At 47.1% G+C, this 16735-nt stretch overlaps 1 protein-coding gene across 1 annotated transcript in view; it reads left to right on the top strand.

Moving 5' to 3' along the window:
- The first annotated feature begins 3571 nt into the window (after positions 1-3571).
- The window catches only part of LOC111958644 (nascent polypeptide-associated complex subunit alpha, muscle-specific form), a 25219-nt gene continuing 12055 nt past the window's right edge, over positions 3572-16735 (top strand). Inside the window, exons 1-5 of the mRNA XM_070437324.1 lie at positions 3572-3888; positions 11208-11497; positions 11583-14994; positions 15160-15237; positions 15741-16619. Coding sequence (XP_070293425.1) covers positions 3804-3888; positions 11208-11497; positions 11583-14994; positions 15160-15237; positions 15741-16619 — 4744 coding nt within the window. The 5' untranslated portion in view covers positions 3572-3803. The remainder of the gene's footprint in view (positions 3889-11207; positions 11498-11582; positions 14995-15159; positions 15238-15740; positions 16620-16735) is intronic.

Here is a 16735-nt window from a genome sequence, read left to right on the forward strand (position 1 = left end):
TGTGTTATGGGGGGGTTGCTGAATGTATCCCACAGGGACCGGCTCACACACACTGCTGTTGTGTCCGTGCCGTCCATACCCCTTGACTTATTTCACATTTTGTTGTGTTACAGCCTGAATTCAAAATCTATGTTTTTTTACCCGTCTACACACAATACCCCATAATGACAAAGTGAAAACATGTTTTTAGAATTTTATGGCAAATTGTATTATAAATTAAATACAGAAATATCTCATTTACATAGATATCCACACCACTGAGTCAATACTTTGTAGAAGCACCTTTGGCAGTGATTACAGCTGTGAGTCTTTCTGGTTAAGTTTCTAAAGCCTTGTTCACACTGCAGGCCTTAATGCTCAAATCAGTTTTGTTTTTCAAATCCGTTTTGGAATACTGACTTTCCAAACAGCAAGTTACAAGTGATCAAATCTGATTTGTGTGTGTCCAGACAGCAGTTATTTGATGACATGGCAACGATAGTTGTCATAGTAACAATGGGTGTGTGCAGTAGTGTAGGCTGATTGGTGGTGGTGCTCGTGAATCCTATCACTCAGAAGGTATAGAGCAAGCTAATGCTTCAACAATGTCTGCCGTGGACATTTCCCAGTTGTTTTGAATGTTCAAAATCACAGTGTAAGAACACTTTWAAAGCCTCAAAGTAGATTTGTAGTCAAAACTGTAACTCGGTCACTCAGGAACATTCACTGTCTTGGTAAGCAACCTTAGTGTAGATATGGCCTTGTGTTTTGGGTTATTGTCATGCTGAAAGATTTTTTCATCTCCCAGTGTCTGATGGAAAAGAGACTGAACCAGGTTTTCCTCTAGAGGTTTGCCTGTACTTAGCTCCATTCCGTTTATTTTTATGCAAAATAATCCAGAGTCTTTGCCGATGGCAAGCATACCCATAACATGATGCAGCCACCACCATGCTTGAAAATATGAAGAGATGTTGTGTTAGATTTGCCCCAAACATAACACTTTGTATTCAGGACATAAAGTTTATTTCTTTGCCTCATTTTCTGCAGTTTTACTTTACTACCTTATTGCAAACAGGATGCATGTTTGTAATATTTTTTATTCTGTACAAGCTTCCTTATTTTCAATGTAATTTTGGAGTAACTACAATGTTGTTGATTCATCCTCAGTTTTCTCCGATCACAGCCATTAAACTCAATAACTGTTTTCACCATTGGCCTCATGGTGAAATCCCTGAGCAGTTTCCTTCCCCCCCGGCAACTGAGTTAGGAAGGACACCTGTATCTTTTGTAGTGACTGGGTATATTGATACACCATCCAAAGTGTAATTAGTAACTTCACCATGCTCAAAGGGATATTCAATGTATGCCTTTTTTTACCCATCTACCAATAGGTGCTCTTCTTTGTATTTGAATCTGTGTTTGAAATTCACTGTTTGACTAATTGTATGTGTGGAGTACAGAGATGAGGTAGTCATTAAAAAATCATGTTAAACACTATTATTGCAACTTATTGTGTGACTTGTTACGCACATTTTTACTCCTGAACTTATTTAGGCTTGCCATAACAAAGGGGTTGAATACTTATTTACTCAGAACATTTCAGCTTTTCATTTTTAGTTAATTTGTAAAGAATTTTAAAAATATTATCCACTTTGACATTATGGGTAGGCCAGTGACACAAAATCTCAATGTAACGCAACAAAATATGGAAAAAGTCAATGGGTGTGGATACTTTTTGACTGCACTGTATGTAGTTGAGTTGCTTAGCACTGATTGGAGCATATGTGCTCAGCTATAATGATAAAGCAGGATGTTTAAGATTCTTTTTCCATTTATTATCTCACCTAGAATCAGTATTGGAAAAAGTACCAAATTGTCATACTTGAGTTAAAGTCAAGATACCCTAATAGAAAATGACTTAAGAAAAAGTGAAAGTCACCCAGTACAATACCAATTGAGTAAAATTATTTGGTTTTAAATATACTTAAGTATCAAAAGTAAATGTAATTACTTACATATAATAAAAGTATAAATCATTTCAAATTCCTTATATTAAGCTAACCAAACGGTACCATTTTCTTGTTTTTTAAATTTACTTACAGATAGCCAGCGGCACACTCCAACACTTAGACATCAGTTACAAACAAAGCATGTGTGTTTAGAGAGTCCGCAAGATCAGAGGAAGTACTGTAGGGATGACCTGGGATGTTCTCTTCATAAGTGTATGAGTTGGACAATTTTTCTGTCCTGCTAAGCATTCAAAATGTAACGAGTACTTTTGGGTCTCAGGGAAAATGTATGGAGTAAAAAATACATTATTTTCTTTAGGAGTGGAGTAAAGTAAAGTTGTAAAAAATATAAAAAGTAAAGTACAAAAACCCCAACAAACTACTTAAGCAGTACCTTGAAGTATTTTTACACCACTGTCTAGATTGTAACACATGAAAGAGAGAATCATGACTGATCTACATATTATATTTCTGTAGCAGCTCCAACATGTATGTAAATATATATATTTTTAATTTAACTAGGCAAGTCAGTTAAGAACAAATTCTTATTTACAATGACGGCCTACCCCGGCCAAAACCAGACGACGCTGGGCCAATTGTGAGCCGACCTATGGGACTCCCAATCACGGCCAAATGTCATACAGACTGGATTTGAACCAGGGACTGTAGTGACACCTCTTGCACTGAGATTCAGTGCGTTAGACTGCTGCGCCACTTGMGAGAGTAATGCTATAATTCAAAAGGCTCAGATAGTTAATTTCGAACTCTGGCCCCATGAGCGTTGAGATCATGTTGCGATATAGAGAGTGAGCTGCTAAGTAACTCCATTGATTGGTTAGTTGGTTGATTGACTGATTGATCTCATCACCCCACCTCTGAGCCCAGCCAGTCAGCTGTCCCAGTATTAACTGTGTTGTCATAGAGACCAGATCCTGTCTGAGGGCAATATGTTTCTGTGTGTTGCAGGTCAGCGAGGAGCAGGGGAAAATGAGTAAGCAGATGAGAGAGGAGGATAACGCTGATGTATAAATGCCAGCCGGGCTGAAATTGGCAGAGAGAGGAGACAGGGGATTCTGTTGAGCTGGCAGAGCAGACGCAGAAACCCCCTGATACACACACATACTCACACACCCAGCGTGGGAAGCTTGGGGTTGCCATGGAGACTGCCATTGATCTGTGGGGTTTGGGGGGAACAAATGGAAAGGGGGAAGGAGGAGACTGAAAGTCTCCCTCTCTTTTCTTTCTTTGTAACTCTCTCCTTCAATCTCCCTTTCACAACCGTTATTTCCTCCATCTCTCTTTCTGCAATAGCCCATCTTCTCCGCACACCCTCTCTCCAGCCCTCTGTCTCTGCAGTACCTTCCTGTAAGGATGGGGGCAGCACTCAGACAGCAGCAGAAATCTGCTGACATCATCGCTGAGTATCAAGTCATCACCAGGGAGGGAGGGAGGGAGGGAAAGAGGGATGGGAAGGAGAGAGGGATGGAAAGGAAAGAGGGAGGGGAGGAGGGAGGCAGTGCTGCTCAGCTGGGGAATGAGAGAGAATACTGCAGCTCCCTCTCAGATTCCACACAAACATATGCGCCCACACACACGCACACACACTAGCAGCATCGCGAGATCCACACACACTCTCACTCATAGCATCATCACTGCTCTGCTGCACCACAGAGAGAGGCACACTGAGCATTCACCCTCTTTCTCTCTCTCTCTCTCTGCCCCTTCCTCTACTGCGCACTCTCTCTCTGTTCACCTTGGCTGCTGGGTGGTGTGGAGTTATTGTTGCGTCAGAGCCAAAGAGATCCAGAAACAGCCATGCCGGGGGAGAGCTCTCACAGATCTGTCCCCAAAGAAAGACATCCGGAGCTTGGAGCAGAGCAGACAGGCCTGCCTGAACCAGGTAAGGGGGTGAGGGGAAAATGAGAGAGGGAAGGAGGACAAGGTAGAGTGGAGGTGGCAGAGGAGAGACAGGGAGGGGGAGGATTATGCGAGGCACTAGGAAGGGGAAGAGATGTAAGAGTTACAGAGAGGCTGGTAAAGGAGGGATAATGGATACCTTCTATAATGCCATGTGGGAAGCAGACAGACCGACAGACCGACGGATTAGAGAGGTAGAGCTGGGTCATGTCTGTCTGTGTCTGTCTATCTGTGATCCCCACTCCAGTCCTAGTTCCAGCTCCAGCACCCTAGCCTTCATCCCCAGACCCCCCATCCACAACACCTACCCTACCTAACCCCACAAACATCCCCTTACCCCTACCTGACCCCGAGCGCCAYCTCCATATTCCCCGTTCCCCTCACTAACCCCATACCCACATCCCCTTCCCCCACTCTCTCCCCAGCCCCATCTCACTGCCCAGTGGCGGTGTGTTTTCTCAGGGCAGAGTGGAGCAGCTCCTCCCTCCCTCTCTTGTACTTGACTTCCCTTCCCCCAGTCTCACCATGCAGGGACATGACACAGCACCGCACTCAGCAGCAGCATCCACACAGTAACAGCAGGGCCAGATACTGAAGGAACAGATTCAGACACGGACTAATGTAGGGTAAAGCAGAGCATTTGAAAACAAATTGTTCATGTTAGATAAGACACTGACTACTGGAACTGTGTGTGTACATGTCACTGTATGCTACTTACTGCTAACATAGCTATTGATGAGATGATGTAGTCAATATGGTTATTATGGTATTGTTGTTATGTTGCATCTGGTAGGTTTGTGTCTAGCAGACAATATATTCTATGTTAGATGCTGTACTTGACAGTAAAGTTAGAGTATAGGAGTTGCATCTCCCAGACTGTGTATTTACCTGTGTATTATGTTTGTGTGTTCATTGTGTTGAAGTGAAGGGGGATAAGTACACTGGGGGGATAAATGCATTTCTCAGACAGTAGAAGTACACTGTAAGGGTTAGGTTTTATCTGTGGTGTATTTGGCCACCAAATAAAACCACAAAAAATAAATATATCATGTTTATTTTGAGGGGGATTTTCATTGTTGGTCATTAAAGACTGTACCAAATACGYGGAAATCCACTCCAAGTGATTTTAATTTAAAAAATCTGTTCCCAGGTATTTCCACACATAAGAGACATGAAGTGATATAATGTATAATGTATACAAATGTAAGCAAGGTTTGAAATTATTGTTTTAATCAAACATATCTGTTTGGGCTTCTTGCAGTTAATTTGCAGTCTACAAATTATTAGTAATTATGTTCTGGCCCCCCAGCCATCCGCTCAAGAAAGATTCGGCCTGCGGCTGAATGTAGTTGATGATCCCTGGGTTAGGGTATTATCTCTCTGACAGTAGAGGCAGTTGGGGTAAAAGGTACAGTAGCATAGAGGTTAGAAGTGGTGGGCCAGCAGACGAAAGGTTTCTGGTTCAAGCCCCAGGCTGGGAGACTCAAAAATGGCAATGGAACTGGATCTCTAATCTTGAGCAAGGCCACCCACAATTTCTCTCCATTTAGGGTTCTGTATAGGTACAGTGGTGCTGTATAGGTTCCGACTGTACAGTAGAGGAACAAGTGGTATAGGTAGGGCCAGGAGTTTTGAAGCACTGTGCTTTTACCTGCATTGTCCACTAGTGTTGCTGCAGGTAGGAAATCCTAGGAAATGTTCGGTAATTGACACATGCTGTCTCCTCCGATCAATCAATGTCTGATTGTGCGTAGCACTGCAAATCTTAATTGCACCAAACCTAATATTTGGCAGGGAATAGTATTTGTAGAAGAGTGATTCTACACCTCAATTTGCTGAAGATTATCCTTGCGAACGGATTTCGAAAGTTGTATCTAAAAATAGGTCAATTTGGGCAGTTAAAGGGTAGAGTCAATGAAACCAACCTTGGAAGTATATTGTAGCAAATTCGGGAGGGTCGCCCCGACCAGGACTTGCACCCAGGTCCAGTGATTGTCAAGCCAACACCTTAATTGTTATGCCAAGAGGAACCTCTTGGTGTTGGCATAACAATTAAGGTGTTGCCTTAACAGTCGCTGTATCTGGGTTCAAGTCCCGGGCCAGGGCTAACCCCCAAATTCGCTACATTGGTGTCAGAGGTGGGATGGAGCCCGTGAGGCCATCCAAGAGGTGTGTACATGTGAGGGAAGTGTGGGGAGTCTGGGGACACACTCTCCTGAAGGAAGGGGGTAGTGAAGCGACCTTAACCAAACACCTAGTGAGCCCATCAAGAGGATCAGACCTCTTGGCGTAATAGTAAAGTTGTTGGCTTGACAGTCGCTGGACACACGTACAACCAGACATTGATTGATAGATTGGAGACAACTCGTGTCAATTACAGAACATTTCCTACCTGCAGCAACACTAGTAGACAATGCTGTGAATGCACAATGCATCAAAAAGTGCCCCAAAACTCCTGYCACTAGGTATAGGTTCTATAGTGTATATGTATAGTAAAGGGATTTATGGTATAAGGTGCTGTACAGGTATAGTAAAGGGATTTATGGTATAAGGTGCTGTACAGATACAGTAAAGGGATTAGGTGTACGTCTCAGACAGCACGTATCAGCTCTGCTGGTCTGGCACTAATGCTGTGATGTAATCCAGATGGCTATTTGGAGTACGACGTCTAATCTATGTATTATTGCACTGCCACTAGTTTTTTGTAAAATACCCATCCTACTAGTTTAGCTTTAATATAAATCATATCCTTACATTGTCTTGTCTGTCCCTGGAGTGTTCTGATGAAGGCCTTTCAATCCGAAACATCACTGTTTTGAAACGAGTGCATCCTGCACTGAGAACTATATGGTTAGATGAGAAGAGAAGGCAACAGAATAGGATGATGGTGGGAGAGAGAGAGAGAGTGGGAAAGAGGTAGGGAGAAAGGGGGAGAGGCAGAGAGCTGGAGAGAGGTATTGTGAGGCAGTAGGCCCCTGGGGCTTGTCTCAAGGCCTGGGACTGTCTTGGAGTGAAGGCTGAAATAGAAGCTCGCTCTGGGGCCTGACAGGCCGTGGGAGCAGCCTCTGTGACGCAGTTCCAGCCTGCTCCAGCCTGCTCACACTCGCGCACGCACACGCACGCACGCACGCGCGCGCGCGGCGCGCACGCACGCACACACACACACACAACACAACACACACACACACACACACACACACACACACCACCACCACACACACACAACACAACACACACACAACAACACACACACACACCACACACACACACACACACACACACCACACACACAAACAAAGAACCTTAGAGCGGCACACGTCTTATTGTGTCCTTGTATGCATCTCTGTGACAAATTTGTGTGTGTGTGTGTGCGTGCGTGCACACACTGTGACATCACTCAGCATAACAATCCAGTGATAAACATCCCCACCCTGGGCCTGGGCCTGGGCCTAGGAAAGGTTAGAAACAGTGCAGCTAAGTGCTGACGATATTAGCTATTAGCTAGACCACAGGCACAGAGAGAGGAAGGAAGGGAAAGGGAAGGGGGAGACAAGATAGAAAATAAGAAATAGAGAGAGGGATAAAAAAAGAGGGAGGGAAAGAGGACAAAGAGAAATGCAGCAGAAGAGGATGGGCTATCAGAGATAAACAAAGAGGGAGGGAGAGAGAGAGTCCGCATACTCCATCAGTAAGTGATATTTGGGTTCCTGGTGGAGCAAGTGTGCGTGTGCGTGTGCGTGTGCGTGTGCACGTTTCTGAGGTCACTGTGCATGGCGATGGCCCAGTTAAGAGAAGAGAATAAAGTCCTGTTCTCTGGTCAGTGTTTGTGTCTGTGTGTGAATGCGTGCATATCCCTATGTCTGTACCAAGGTTATTATAGTTTAGTGCTTTTCTATTAGGTTTTATTTCTATTGGTTTTTCGATTTGTATTTCCAATTCAGTTTAGTTTCAGCTCATTTTCAGATCTGATTTGCTAGTTTTTATTTAGCATTAGTTGTGTATTATTTAGTTTCCGTTTTTAGGGAGGTTTTAGGAAGGCTGGAGCCATTTAAAAAAAATATATATATTTCACCTTTATTTAACCAGGAAGGCTAGTTGAGAACAAGTTCTCATTTACAACTGCGACCTGGCCAAGATAAAGCAAAGCAGTCTGTCACGCCCTGACCTTAGAGAGCCTTTTATGTCTCTATTTGGTTTGGTCAGGGTGTGATTTGGGGTGGGCATTCTATGTTTTGTTTTCTATGATTTTGTGTTTCTATGTTTTGGCCGGGTATGGTTCTCAATCAGGGACAGCTGTCTATCGTTGTCTCTGATTGGGAACCATACTTAGGTAGCCCTTTTTCCCTCCTTTCGGGGGTGGGTAGTTAACTTTGTTTGTGGCACTAACGCCCTGTAAGCTTCACGGTTGTTTTTCGTTTGTTGTTTTGTTGGCGAACATTTTGAAATAAAAAGGAATATGTACGCCCACCACGCTGCACCTTGGTCTTCTTCCAGCAACAGCCGTGACACAGTTCGACACAAACAACAACACAGAGTTAAACATGGAATAAACAAGCATACAGTCAATAACACAATAGAAAAAAAGAAAGTCTATATACAGTGTGTGCAAATGGCGTGAGGAAGGCCATAGTAGCGAAGTAATTACAATTTAACAAATTAACACCAGGGTGATAGATGAGCAGATGGTGATGTGCAAGTAGACATACTGGTGTGCAAAAGAGCAGAAAAGTAAATAAAAACAATATGGGGATGAGGTAGGTAGATTGGGTGTGCTGTTTACAGATGGGCTATGTACAGCTGCAGCGATCGGTTAGCTGCTCAGATAGCTGATGTTTAAAGTTAGTGAGGGAAATATAAGTCTCCAATTTGAATTATTATATATATATTTTTTATGTTATATCGGAGATGTGCCCATTGTTCACATGCAAATCTGCTCTCTTATTGGCTAGAATGTTCCAGCCTGCTCCCACCTCCTCCTGCCTGCCTTCTGCCTTTTCTGACATTTATTCCCATTGTTAGAGCATTGAGTCCCGTCTCTTGTCAGTATATAGATAATCTTTGGTAAATGCATTAGTTGAAGGGTCAGGTCATAGGTTAGGTTAGGTTTAAATTATAAAGTCAATCTCAATGTGACTTGGATTTAAAAGGAATGGTGCCGAGACGGGTGCAAAAAATAAACTCTCTTGCCGATTTTTACACCTGTCCAATATTTTTTTTTACTTTAGTACTACATGCCCTAAGTTTAGAAGATAAACTAAAACTGAAGAGAATTCACAATGGTTTTTATTTTATTTTAGTTAGTTTAGGAGTCAAAGATAGTTTTAGTTTTTAAAACATATTTGTTAATTATTTTATTTCAGTTACTAAATAGTTTTTTTCATGATTAGTTTTTGTTTTTGTTTTGTTTACTATAATAACCTTGGCCTGTGCACTCACAGTACATGACAGGACTCAGGGTATTTCATGGAAATCACATAAGGAGTCTAGTGTGTTGTTTTCATTTAAATCCTGCAGAACTGTAACATCAGTAAGGAGCAGCAGAGCTGATCATAATAGAATGGAAAATACCCCCTTTGTCGACCCCTCTCTCGCTTTCTCTTTCTCTCTGACTGATCCAGACTCCCTCCTCCACTCGCACTCTTGCCCTAGTTACTCTCCTCCATTCTGTCATTTTCTCTCAAAATGATCCTTCGTTCCTGTTGAAGGTTATGGAGACGATGGCGTAGTCACTGGAGTGGAGTGTGTGTGTGTCGAGGGAAAGGCGGTAATCTAATAATGGCTCCATTTAGCCTTAGGCTAATCTGAGTGTCTGATTAGAGAGAGAGAGAGAGAGAGGTAGCGCAAGAGAGAGAGAGAGCAAAAGAGAGAAAGATGAGGAGGAGAGAGAGCAAAAGTGCAAAGAGAAAGACGAGAGCTAGCAACAATAGCCTCATTTCAATTAAGAGAAGGAGTAGCATAAGCTAGCTACCGTGTTGGCCATAATTTTACCACTAAGCACTGAGAGCAGTGTTAGCATGGTATTTTCAAGTTGTACATGAAGTAGCTAGTGAAGTTATCGAACTGTGCTAGCTGTAGTACTATCAAGCATCAAGCAACGGAAGAGGGCAACAGACACCCTGCATGTAGCGCCCCTTCAGGATCAGGGATGAATATCACACAAGACCAGCATGTTCTCGATGTTACCCATCAATCAATCTGAATTCTTCTTTATTCAATTCCTTTCATTCTCTCTTGTCTTTTCTCTCTCTTTCTCCAACACCCATAATGTCAAAGTAGATTATGTTTTTATAAATGTTTACAAATTAATCAAAAATGAAAAGCTGAAATGTCTTGAGTCAATAAGTATTCAACCCCTTTGTTATCGCATGCCTAAACATGTTTAGMACAAAACATTTCAAATCAAATCAAATTTGCTTAACAAGTCACATAAGTTGCATGGACTCACTTTGTGATTTTTGAAAGACTACCTCATCTCTGTACCCCACACATACAATTATCTCTAAGGTCCCTCAGTCGAGCAGTGCATTTCAAACACAGAATCAACCTCAAAGACCAGGGAGGTTTTCCAATGCCTCACAAAGAATTGTTAGATGGGTACAGGAAAGATGAGAGGAGGGGTAGAGGAGAGGGGAAAACCCCCTACATGCACAAGCTTACACACACTCGTGCACAGTGCGGGCTCAACTGCCCTAGCAGCAGGTACTACAGCCAGATATGCAGACTTCAGCAAACTCAGGGGTGTGTTCCATTCCCTTGGGGGTCAGGGTCACTACTGTGGAAGGAAAAGTGCCTGAGTAAAGAACTACCCTGGGCAGTGAGCCATGTAAATGGAGGGAGCACACATTTAATTCATTCAGAACTACCAGTAAATGGGCTCCATTCACCCAGCCGTAGTTGATGGTTGTAAGTGACGACAGTAGGGACCTTATATTTTGATATGTCGATGCCACTTGATGTGTACCCTGCTGTGAGCATGGTCTTTTCAGTCACCTGTATTCTCGGACATTTAGGTGAAATTCTCGACCCGCTAGGTATGGCTGTGTGTGTAACGGTAATGGGGGGAGAGCAAGCTTCAAAGAGAGAGCTGTTTCTATTCAACAAAGTCAAAGAGACTACAACATCCATTACAGATATTTTGTGTTTTAATTGTATCATTTTTAATACATTCAGGAGGTAAACTGAAATTCCAGTTGCCTTTTCTCCATTACAGTTACTGTTGCCACGTCATGAAGCAGCTAGTGATTCTGACCTCATGGACATAACATTACAGAAACAGTTTCTTCTTTTTCGCTCCTCTTTCAGACATGACCAGACATGCCTCCACTGATTCCACCCCTAGTGACAGTGGCTCGACCCCTAGTGACAGCGGCTCTAGTCCCTCCCCCAGCACCCCTCAGAAGCTGCTCCCATCATGCACCTCTCCTTTTGGGCCGCGGCTGGTCCGGGCCACGCCCAGCTCCTCCGCGACCCCGCGACCCCAGCCTGAAGGTTCCGACCGTCGCCACAGTAACACGATCCGGCTTAGCGGAACGTTTGGAGGTCACGGACCCTGTGGACGCCGCAGCGGACCCGTGAAGATGGAGAGAATCAAGGTGTGTGTGTGTATGTTTACCAATGTTCTCCTCTTCTCTTTATGTTTTTCCAATGTTCATCCAATGTTCTCATTATGTTCTCCAGGTCCTGATGGGCTCAGAGGTGGAGAGTGACTACAAGGAGCCAGAGAACATGGACACACGGGTGGTGATGGGCCAGGAGGCCCTGCTCAAGACCAAGAAGACCCTGACAGGGAAGTGCCCTTGCGTGCAGAGCAGCCAGGTGATACCCCTGCCCGGAGGCCAAGTCTTGGAGATCCCTAACCATCCCTCAGAACCACAGGCCGAGTCTGGGGAAAAGGCCCAACTGGACACAGGGCAGGAGAGAGACAATTCACCTCTGACCCCAAAGATGGAGCAAGAGCAGGAGAGAATCCCTGTCCTGCCCATTAGCCCTCTCCTCACCCCTCTCCTAACCCCCCTCATCCCTGCCTCCCCTCCCTCCTCAGAGCCAGTCACAGTGGATGTTAGTTTGACGGGCAGCTTAAGCCCTTTGGAGGCAGGGCTGTCTCCCTATGGTGAAATGCCTTTTGTATGTGCCATGTATGCCATGCCCTCCCTGTCCGAGCCAGCCTATCCCCCTGCTATCCTATCCTTCACTGAGCCGGCCTATGCCGTGAACCCTCTGAGAGTGGGTGTTCCCTCGTCCCTGGATCCTGACCTGTACTACACCGCCCCCTCCACCCCCATCAAGATGGCTGCTCGCCCCTTACACCTCAAACARCGCTCTTACCCRGGCTCRCCAGCCTCTCCCCTCTCACKAAACTCCCCCTCYGACAGRGAGGACCTGTGCTCCCCRCTCACRTCCCCCTCTGGCTCCTACGTCACGGCSGAGGGYGGCAGCTGGACCTCTTCCACCTCCCCCTGCACCTCCCCCAACCTTCTCCTGGCAGAGGAGGTGCAGGAGGCACCTGCATGCTTTGTCAGCTCGCTGTCTGAAATCGGAGACGAAGTGGGGGAGGATAGGGGAGCAGTAGGGGAGAGGGCAGAGGAGAAGGGAGGAGGAGCAGCAGAGTGGCGGTTCTGCCTCTATAAGGGTCTAGCAGAGACTGTGATCCTGGAGGAGGAGGAGGTGCTGAGAGGGGAGGTAAGGGAGAGGAGGAGTGAGGAAGCGACAGTCTCAAGGGGTAGCTGTCGCCCTCGCTGGGTGACAGAGGACACTTCCCCATTGAGGAGCAGCAGCGGCAGAAGCACCGACTCCCAGGAAGATGGAGGGGAGTCGGAGGGCTCGCTCTGCCCAGCAGAGGATGCTCTGGCTGGGGGACAGCAGTACTCAAGTCCCCTGCTGCAAAGAGGCCTGGAGCTGGAGCTGCAGGCCTGTGTGTCTGAGGAGCTTTACCCTCCCATTACCAACCCAGATGATGATGGAGCAGACTCCCCACGGCTGACCTCCATCTCCTTCCCCTTTGCCCCAGACATGGGGAACCTAAGCCCTCACACCTCCAGCGTCAACCCTGCCTCCTCCAACCTTACCATGGACACCTGCTCTCCAGATGTGTCAGACGGGGATAACTCCAGCCCTTACGGAGAGATGGGTACATTCCTGCTGTTTCCAGGCTCCTACAGTGATGATGGAGAGATGGAGGAGGAGGAGGAAGAGGGGAGTATGATCCCAGCCTCTCTGCTTAACTTCCCCCTCCACACCAGTCTCCTCTTCCAGGCAGACTCCATGGAGATCACTCTCTTCCCCACAGAGGAGGGGAATGAGGGAGGAGAGGGAAACGACAGGAACGAAGGGAACGATGTGGATGCGTACGCGGCCGGAGAGGAGGAGGGGGACGTGGAGGATGATGATGAAGATGATGAGGAAGAAGTGGAAGCTAAYGTAGAGATAGAGGAGGCTAAAGTAGAAATAGTGAAAGAGGAAGAGGTGGATGAAGAAGAGGGTGAGGACGTTGAGGATGAGGAAGAGGAGGAGGAGGGTGAGGGTAAGGCTGTAAATGACCCAGCTGAAGAGGACAACTCGGCCTCCTTCCTTCATTCACTGTCAGAAACTTCCATCAACGAAGGGCTGGATGAGTCCTTCTGTTTCCATGACGACACGGACGACTCACTAGACTCCGCCTCTTATAATGGCGAAGAGGATGAGCGGCTGTACAGCACAGAGAGACATGCTGAACCACCCACAGGACCACCCACAGGACCACCCACAGGATCACCCACAGAACCACACCAAGCCAAACCTCAGCCTGAAACCAGACCAGAGGCCCACAGCACTGAACTGTCCCAGTCCCAGAGCAGACCTAGCCTAATCAATCCCCAAGGTGACAAAGAGCCCCGGCCTGAGGATCCTCCAGGACCCAGACCACCACAACCTGCACTTGCACCTGCCCAACCTGCGGAATCAGCCCACCCCGAGTCCTCCAACAGCAGTAGTGGGAGTGAAATGGAGATCTCCTCAGAGTCCTCTGACCCTCCTGTCCCCGCTCCTTCTCAGGAGAGCCCTTATGTCTCTACCCTTACCCCTAAACTTTCTACAACCCCTTACCCTGCCTTCACTAGCCCAAAGACTACTCCTGCTACCGTGTCAACCCCTAAAACCAAGCCTGCATCTCTCTCTAACCCCAACACTAACCGTGCTCCTGCCCCTAATGCTAAATCTGCTACTGTCTGTACCACTAACACCAACCCTGCTACAGCCTCAACCCCACAAAATAACTCTGCTACTTCCTCCACCTCCAAAACTAACCCTGCTACCGTATGTACACCTGAAATGAACCCTGCTACGGTCTCTACCCCTAACAATAACAGTTCTCCTGCCCCTAACGCTAAATCTGCTACGGCCTGTACCACTAACACTAACCCTGCTACAGCCTCAACCCCCAAAACTACCCCAGGTACACGCTCTACCCCAAACCCTGCTACTATTCCTAACACTAACCCTGCTGCTACTCCAAACACTAACCCTGCTGCTACTCCAAACACTAACCCTGCTGCTACTCCAAACACTAACCCTGCTGCTACTCCTAACACTAACCCTGCTGTTACTCCTAACACTAAGCCTGCTGCTACTCCTAACACTAACCCTGCTGCTACTCCAAACACTAACCCTGCTGCTACAATCGCGGAGACAGCGTCCCACAGCAATCCTGTCACCCTGGCAACTCAGCCATCCCATAACATCCATGTGACCCTGGCAACAGGAGCAGGGCGAGTCAAAGCAGTTGCAGAGGAAGTACAGGCTGGTACGGTGAAAGAGGAGGACAAAAGGAGCAGTGCAAAGAGAGAGAAAGACAAACAGAGCGGTGGGGAGAGAGAGAAAGACAAACAGAGCGGTGGGGAGAGAGGGAAGGACAAACAGAGCGGTGGAGAGAGAGGGAAGGACAAACAGAGCAGTGGGGAGAGAGGGAAGGACAAACAGAGCAGTGGGGAGAGAGAGAAAGACAAACAGAGCGGTGGGGAGAGAGTGAAGACAAACAGACGCAGTGGAGAGAAGGAAGGACAAACAGAGCGGTTGGGAGAGAGGGAAGGACAAACAGATCGGTGCGGCGAGAGAGAATAATGAACAGAGCAAAGAGACTTCAGACGAGGACCACACAGAGCAGACAGACAGAGACTCGTTCAAACTACTCATTAAGCCACGCCCCTCTAAGTCAGACAACACCCGGGCCTAAAAAAGACTTCTGAGCCCGTAAGCCGCTCCACGTGTGTTTGGGTGGCAGCAGCTTCAAGTCCGGTCCAACCGCTTCTGGTGTCAGTGCTGGAACTGGACAAGAAGAATGAGAACAGCAGCGCTGAAGGTGTGGACTCCCATCAGGTCCTTGAAGGCCACTGCCACCAAACCTGACAAGGGGGTCCTCTGCTCTCGTACCCAAAAGAGCCTAACCCAGCAACATCCCTGTCCCTCCTGCCCTGAAGCTCACCTGACCTGGCTGACAACTGTCCCTGACCCCTGACATCTGCCCATGTGACCCCGGCCAGGAGAACTGAGGGAACACCCTGAGCACTGAGGACGGGGCCCTGGGGCCCTGGCTCCCTCACACACCCCTGCTGTTCTCAAAGAGGGAGAACTCAGAGACAGATGCAGGGGGGGGAGGGGGATGGGGCTGGAGGGCTGATAGAAGGGGGTTAGGAGCAGGGGCCGGGGCGGGGCGGGGCCTCTGGGCAGGTCCGGGGCTCTCTGGGCAGGCTGTGGGTTGAAGGCACAGAGCCTATTACTGTATGAGGTGAGGGACATCGATTGGACAGACATTGGACGAGAAAATTGGACAGACACTCTCCGGGCTGCCCAATGTCGGCACAGACGAGGATGAGGTGGGTGATATAATGGGGGACGAAGAAGACAACAACAGCCTGTGTGGTCGGCCAGACAAGATGGCAGATGTCGAGCTTGTGGGAGAGGGAGTGCCAGAGTCCAACCTGTCCAGCTGGAGGTCCATCGAGGAGATATCAGAGGCAGGGGGAGGAGAGGACGGGAGCTCCCAATTCCCAGAGGATGATGTCAGCAACCTGCAGAGTCACCCGGAAAACAAGGAGGAGCAGGAAAACAACAACATTGACTCAGTGTTCCTATCCTCTGGAATGCCAACCTGTGTGACTCTGAATGCCCTGTCAGAGGAGGTGAGACACCAGAGCCAGAGTGTGAGTCTGAGGGCGTCTCTCTCAAACATACCACTCACAGAGGTGAGATCACAGGCTGCTGCAGCCTCTGATAGGCCTACAACATCAACTGACAGCTCAACACACCAATCAGACATAAGACAGCCTTCCTTGTCCATGGAAAGCCCTGGGCGTGTCTCACCACCAGAAGGTAAACCACAGACTGTCCCAGACCAGAGCCCTGGTTCAGTAGAGGCAGCCATTTCCAGACCCAACAGTAACACAGATATTAACCCAMRAGTCAAACAGGCAGACCCTGCTCTGTCTCTGCTGGGTGGAGCATTTGGATCCTTCAGCCATAAAATCAGACCAAGCAACTCCAAGTCAGGCAGACTGTCCCAAGAAACTTCCCGATCACTGAGGAAAGACACAGTAGAGAATGTCCAAGTCTCCCAAGAAATTTCCCCATCAGTGGGCAAAGACACAGTAGAGAAGGTCCAAGTTTCCAAAGAATTTCCCCCATCAGTGAGCAAAGACACAGTAGAGAAGGTCCAAGTCTCCCAAGAATCTTCCTTATCAGTGGGCAATGACACAGTAGAGAAAGTCCAAGTTTCCCAAAATGTTTTCCTATCAGTGGGCAAAGACACAGTAGAGAAGGTCCAAGTTTTTCACGAAACTTCCCCATCAATGAGCAAAGAC

The sequence above is a fragment of the Salvelinus sp. IW2-2015 genome, linkage group LG35, assembly GCF_002910315.2.
Source record: "Salvelinus sp. IW2-2015 linkage group LG35, ASM291031v2, whole genome shotgun sequence".
NCBI classification, from domain to species: Eukaryota; Metazoa; Chordata; class Actinopteri; order Salmoniformes; family Salmonidae; genus Salvelinus; species Salvelinus sp. IW2-2015.